This window comes from Rhagoletis pomonella, unplaced genomic scaffold (genome assembly GCF_013731165.1).
Source record: "Rhagoletis pomonella isolate Grant_MI unplaced genomic scaffold, Rhpom_1.0 Rhpom_scaffold_00006, whole genome shotgun sequence".
Lineage (NCBI taxonomy): Eukaryota > Metazoa > Arthropoda > Insecta > Diptera > Tephritidae > Rhagoletis > Rhagoletis pomonella.
In genome coordinates this window covers 4,969,928-4,977,313 of record NW_023458560.1, presented here as the reverse complement: position 1 = coordinate 4,977,313, position 7,386 = coordinate 4,969,928, and the positions used below count along the sequence as shown (strand labels likewise).

The following is a 7,386-nucleotide window of genomic DNA, read 5'->3' as shown; positions in this document are numbered from 1 at the left end:
GAATGCGCCCATTAACAAGTCTATTTCCTTATGTAATTCTGTTTGTAATTACTCGATTTTTATATAACATTTCTTGTGCATATGAATATTCAGCACGGTGAGAATTTGCGCAGAACTTCTTTCTGCGTACATGGCCTTCGGCCGCGCTTAGGGATCATTACCCTTACTGCGCAGAATTCTTCTTTCTGTGTTGCCAAAGAAGAGTGACAGAAGTTCTTTCTGCGTAGGCGGCCTTCGGCCGCGTTTAGGTATCACAACCTTTACTACGCAGAATTCTCCTTTCTGTGTTGCCAAGGAGGAGTGGCAGAACTTCTTTCTGCGTAGGCGGCCTTCACTTAATAAATTCACAACATTCATTTTTTTTTATAAAAATATAATCTTACAAAGGATATTTTTTTAAATTTAAAATTTACATTTAAGAGAACTCCATTCAGTGCTATAATTACGATTATAGTTATCCAGTTTATAAAAGGTTATAACAACACAAGCGTTGATTATGTACTTTACTATTGATATTATTCTTAATTAAACATTGATATTAATTAAGAGAAAAGGTAGATAATTTTTTTAATTTAAAAAAAAGTTAAGTATTTGAATTGGAAAAGGGGAAATTTTTAAATAAAATGAATTAAAAATTATTAATTTAAAAAATGGTAATATATTTAAAAAAAGAAAGATATACATATTAAAAAGAACTATAAGATTTTAGTAAAGTTTAGTTTTTTAAGTATTTATATGGCAGTACTACGTTTTGCTTCTGGATGGCAATATGTTAAAAATTTGTGTGCTTGTGCTGCTTCCGCATTTGGTATTTCGCTGAAACGTATAATTAATTTACAAGGATAACCTGGCTTTTTAAGGACTTTTTATAAAAGTTCCTTACTATTTTTTAATGCTTATGGGCATTGTTTAGTTCAAAAAAAAAAAAGAATCATGGTCTGATATCATGTAATTTTTGTTCGTGTGAAGATACCGTTTCACAGTTTGGAAGCCAAGGGCTTTTGCACAAATATGACAAATATTTATTGTGAATGCCGTAGTGAAACGCAGAGAACGTATATTGATACGTCACGTTCTCTGTGAAACGTATGTAAAAACCCAAAATGTCAAAAACGGAAACAATTTCGCCTGTCGGATGTTTTCCAGTTACATTTTCTCTTGCATTATTGACCGATTTTTCTTTTCAACGGCAAGTGAAGCAAGTTAATTTTAGGTAATTTCGCGAATTTGAGCGTCCGGAAAATGTTCTATTGTTATTAGATTACGTAAGTTACTTTTATTGCAAATTAAGCCCGAGATACGACGATTTAAAATACAGTCTCGTGCCAGATAAAAGCATTAGGTCGCCGATTGAAGTCGCGAAAATTGTGAGAATGAGAAACGTAAAAACCAGTGCAAAGGAAAGCTAATTTAAAAATAAAAAAATACATCGGCATCCGAAAAATTATAAGCAATATGTGTATAAAATAACATTGTTCATTAATCTAAAAAATAAAAAATATTAAATTTATAAATGAAATAAGTGAAGTAGTGAAATCAACGTGGTTGCAAATCAAATCAATAAGTGCCAAAATCTGACTTGAATTGTGTAAAATTAAAAAAGCTAAATGCTAATTAACATAATAATTAATTCACAATCTCTTCCAACTTGAAGTAAAGTCAAGTCAAATCCTCAATAGTTCAACACAAAAAGGCGCAAATTGTTTATTTTCGAGTGTGCTTTGTGCTCCTGCTTCGTAGCAAACCAGTCCTTGTGATTAAAATTGTTTATATCAAGTGGTTTATAAATTAAAAATCTGGAAATTTGCATACCTTTATTATTCAACTACATCTATTCGCTCCTTGTTTCCTTTGGTGATAATCTATGGTCCCTTTTAATTTATTTGCCCTTACTGCTGGATAATATCTCCTATCTTTTCTGGCATCTGGTTGCAACGTTCCAACAGAGTTTGAAGAAAATACCAAAGCCCAGGGTACATTAGTGTACTACTTCAGGTGCTACTTCAGTATTGTAAACAAACAGATATCAAAAAAGCACTAGTCCCTCATTTAAAACTGTCTTAACTGTTCAATATATTAGGGTGAGTATTAATATATTTATTGCTTTAAAATTTTTAATATTCTTATTTAAACACTTGGAAATACATGTTTGTATACTTTTCATTTCACTATTCGTATTCCTTCAATTTTTTCATATATTCATATGTATTTCAAGAAGTAACCAAAGTTAAAAATAACTAAAATTAGCGTATAATATTCCGATATATACAAAGTGCCAAAAATGAGTGAGAATAATAATGTGGGGGAAATGCCTCCTCCATTGTTGCCGCTATCTGAAACTGAGCCTTCCGCTGACGGTACCGTGTCAGAACTGAAAACCATAGATGTCGATTCTAAATCAGCAGCACATAGTGCGGCACTATCGTCGGGATCAAAAATCACAGCCGTTCAATCAAAATCGATAGCAGCGCCCACACAAACGACAACAGCCGCATCATCCACGTCTTCAACGCCGGCTTCATCGATTACCGGTGGGCCGACCAGCCGTTTGCGGGCGCCAACTAACTACAGTGGCGATGCGACGGGCGGTACTTCTAAAATTGGACGTCTATGCTGCTCACACGCAACCCCAAAATCCGGACCACCACCAAGAGGTAAGTTTCATATATATGTATATATAAGTATTACTACTACTACGAATTCGCAATATAAAAGCTACAATTAAGGCACGGTGCACGTGAGGCGATTTTTCAGGCGATTTTTAGTTGAAAGCAACAATCGCAGGTGTAAACGTCCTTCCAACTAATCGCTTTCAATGAAGTTGCCTACTTTCGTTCAACTTTTTATTCAACTAATCGCCTGCGAAAGTTGAATCATGTAAATTGCCTATTAGAGCGATACGATATGCGATGCGATATGCGATACGATACGCGATACGATATGAATGCAACATCGGCATGCTGAGTACGTGGGAATTGGTAGGAAACGATGAAAACTATGCAAACTTGCACGACAGCGACACCTCTGCGATATAATAGTTGAGTTCCAGATGCTTCACGATTTGCAGGTTTTTACAGGAAGTCGTTCCAGGTGACCACCTTCCATAAGGTTTATTAATGGAGAAAACTGCTGTTCCTGCAAATCGTGAATATCGTGAAGCATCTGGAACGCAACTAATATTGCAAGCGTATCGCTCGTGCGACAAGGTTTTCTGAACGAGGTGAGATCAGTGATCGGACTTCTACCACAGTGTGGTAGATCTGCCACTTTTTTGAGCATCTACCACATCTACCAAAAAAGGTCTGACATCTACCACATATTCGCGTTTTTGAGTAGTTTCATTTTTGGTCGACATAGTTTTCTTAATTTTTTTAGCAGAAATTTCCCAACATACACTTACAGCAAAGCCGAATGGAAGGATAAATAAACTGTAAAATAGTAAATTTGCTCAATAATAAATTTGTCGACAGGAAACGTGGTTGTATTGTGTTAAATTGCAAAATATATGATTTGTAAAAAGAATTAATGGCGAAAATGTTAAAAAACAGCGATTTTTGTGAAAGTATTAGCAAATTTCAGTGCATCCAAAGTTTCTAAGGCGTTGTTTAATTTTACTTGAGAATTGTCAAAACCGGCAAATCCCAAGTAGCGGTTTCTACATCGTGATGTGATAAAAAGAAAACCTAGCAGCACTCCGTAAGTTTGCAGAAATCTCTTAAAATATGTTTGAAAAATATCTTGCTATGGAAGGAACAGCTTTACACTGTCAAGGAAAAAAATTGCCAAAACTCAACGCAATTTTTAGCAACTTCAATCTTGTACTTTATTATACTAAAATAAATTTTTTTTGTAGATTCTAATTAAAATGTTTGCAAGTCAGGTGAAACCTTGCAGAATTTTAAAAATTTTGTACAAAGTTTGATTCAGAACCTGAGATCTACCACATTTCTTTGAAATCTACCACATTTTTTTCCAGATTCTACCACACAAATTTTTTTTGAACTCCGATCACTGGGTGAGATTAGTATTGCGCGGCATTTTTTGCAATAAGCATGGTAGTTTCGCAGGCGGAAGCATCGACCTCAATTTTTTTTAGTCGAGTTAATAAAAAAAAAACAATGTTTATGGAACTATACCAAAAAAAACTACTGTAGAACAGACATGACTAGTTTGGCATGGTGAAATATAGCGTCTGAGGTCAAGGACACAGGTAAATGCACAAAATAATATTTTTCGTGATGGTTTATTTGCCTTTGTTTTCACATCTTTGGTGTTTGTTTAAATGTTAATGATTAACTATTTTGTTTCAAATATTCAAATAAATAGTAATCAATGTACTTAGAAACAATTACGAAATAATCATCTCATTTACCATTAAAAGAAGAAATCAGATATAATATCAAATACTAAAAAATTATGTATGTATGTAGGTAATTACTTTTGATTATTCGTTATATTTTTATATGCTTTTTTTCTTGAGTGTTATTTTATTAAATTTAATAAGTTTTGAATTAAATAGAGAAAGTACCAATTTGTGTGCTCTATTACACAATGCTACAAAAAAAAAGGAAGTAAAAATACCTGGTAAGTCATGTTTATTTTCAGGTAGGTTTTGCCGAGTGAAGTAAGAATCGAGATACGAAATTTGTATCACACAATCTTGATTTACTGTTAAAAACCGGTTTTCCGCACTTATGAGCTTGTAACTCAGTTGACCATATACCGAGTTTAGACCTTTAAATGATATATGTAATACACTTCTAGAAAACTTAAGAGATCAGTGTGTATTTTCTGTGTTCATTTTTTTCTTTTTTTTTTTAAGTTTGGCAAAGTTTTCACGCACTATTTTATAAAGCAACTATACTACTCCTGAATTGATGCAAAGTTAACATTTAATATATAGTCATTTTTACTTTAAAAAATCGGAGAAAAGTTATTCAACCTTTCATGAGAAAAAGAATATTTTTGGCTATACAACTCAAAAATTTTTGCTTAACCTTTTTTTTTTAATTCAGCTTTCACCGATTTCTCCTTGTAGTGAACGCAATATTCTGAAATAATTTGTAATGCAAATTTGAATATCTCATTTAATTTTTAGCCGACTTTCTAAAAATAAACATCAGTTTTACTCGATCTTAAACATACTTTTTTCTTAAATTTTTTAAAAGTTTATAGATATGTATAAACATAGACCCATCATTTGAAAGGTCTAAACTCGGTTGAGAAGCAACTCATTTAACTCATTTACAAGCTTATAAGGGCACAAAAATTTGTGTAGCTATCACAAAATGGTATCGCGTGTCGCATCGCATGTCGCGTCGCGCATCGCATCGCTCTAATATGCACTGCGCGCATTTCATATCGCATCGCGTATCGTATCGCGTATGGTATCGCATATCGCATATGCCAGAGATGGGCACTTTATGATTACGCTTACATTTTGATTACGTAGGATTACGATTACTGTAATTGTAATCCAGAACATTTTCAGCATTACGAAATTAATTTTACCTAACAGATTATGTCAAATAGAAAAGAGGTTGATCAGTCGTCTGTTGTGCAGTGTCATTAGGTTGATTAACTGACAGCGAGAGCTATACTCAGGCTTAGGTTCAGAGAAGTGTAGAGAGCGTAGGGCGAACCGTACAAACGCCTTCTGTACAGATTCTAATCGATTTGTATGTTTTTGGTGGTAAGGTCTCCATATAAAGGCGGCATACTCTAACATGGACGAATACAAAAGCTTCAAAATGTACGGATCTGAGACCGAAGAACTATTGCGCCGTAGAAACGCGAGCATCGAGTAAGATTTAGAGACAACGTAATTAACATGTGTGACATAACTAAATTTTGCATCAAAGTATACACCCAGTAGAACAGTAATTATTAGACATTAGGGCGGCATGCGATAATTTTTACTGTCGAAAATCCGAAAAGAAAATCTTGTCGGAGTAAAAATTCCTGAAATGGCCCCCTCAATGTTCACAAAGTAACAATATTGCAATAAGTATTTGCATTTCTTAGCCTGAGTATCCACAAATACATCGGCAACATATTTCGCCACTATTAGATTTTTTTATATATTTTTCTTAAATTTATTATATATGCATCTTATTTTTGTAATAACGCTGTACAGCACTCGGCTGGGTATTGGAACAAACCAACTTTTAGAGTCATGACTGAGTCATAAGTAAAAAAAGTAATTTCTCCGGTTTTCGAAGTTAGCCTCCGAAATGGAGATATGGGCCTTCGAAGTTCGATATTTGACCCTTTGGTAAAATTTTTTTTTTTAATTATTGCATGTAAGAAAAAAAGTAAAAATACAGACGTGGTCCGTCGTTTGCTCGTATTTATATGGTATATAATTTTTTTTGTGAAAATATTACAGGGGCTATAACAGGTCAAAGGTCAGCTCTTCGAAAAATTAAAAACTTAATAATTCAGAAAATTTTGAACTGATTTTTAAAAAATTCGTATAAACTTTGTTGCTTTCTCAATTTTTCTTAATAAACAATCGTGGTACAAAGCTCAATAAAAATATTAAAAATAGTCATTTTTTTGTTTAAATTATTTTTTATAAGAAAAAATTGGTATTTTTGCCTTTTAAGTGTTTTTCTCAAATTACGTGTGTTAAGTTAGCACTATACTTTTCGAAATTGGAAAAATTAACTACGGCATTAATTGTATTGTTTTTGTTGTAAATTTTTTGTGGAAAGAAACAATTTGTAGCTCTCATTTAAAAAAAAAAAAAAATGGTATGTAGTGCTAACTTGACACCATACACCTAGTCGAAAGAATTGAGATATCCAATATGTTACTATGCCATTAATTGTAGCTTTTAACTTTAAAATTTGTTGTGAAAAAAAATTGTAGTTTTCGTTTTTCTGAAAAAAATTTTGTTGACCTTTTTCGAACAAAATTTAGTATGTAGTGCTAACTTGACACCATGCACCATTGACGACAGAATTGAGATATTGAACACAACGGAATTAATTGTAGCTTTTTTGTTGTAAATTTGTTGTGGAAAGAAACAATTTGTAGCTCTCGTTTTTTAAGAAAAAATGGTATGCAGTGACACCAGGGTTGTTGCGAATATTATTCCGAAATAAAAGTCTTCCGGATAATAAACAAACCGCTTATCCAAATGAAACAAGTTTGGTATCAAATGAAAGAGGACTTAAATAGCTTTAAAACTGAAATGTCTAAACGAGGAAAGCTACATATTGAAAAATATTTCAACAAAAAGTGTTAATTAATTACTATAGAACAAACCTTGTGTCAGGTATATGCATTTCTTTAGTATTAAATTATAAAAAAAAAAATACAAATAGAGGTCGTTCGTTATTTCTGTTTAAAAGCTATTTCAGTCCTCTTTCATATGATACC

At 32.8% G+C, this 7,386-nt stretch overlaps 1 protein-coding gene across 1 annotated transcript in view; it reads left to right on the top strand.

The window, feature by feature from the left end:
- Positions 1 to 1,006: 1,006 nt before the first annotated feature.
- The window catches only part of LOC118741536 (restin homolog), a gene marked incomplete at its 3' end in the record, with an annotated part of 232,484 nt that continues 226,104 nt past the window's right edge, over positions 1,007 to 7,386 (top strand). The window contains 2 exon segments of the mRNA XM_036473534.1: positions 1,007 to 1,265; positions 2,274 to 2,654. Of these exon segments, the coding sequence (XP_036329427.1) occupies positions 2,282 to 2,654 (373 nt within the window).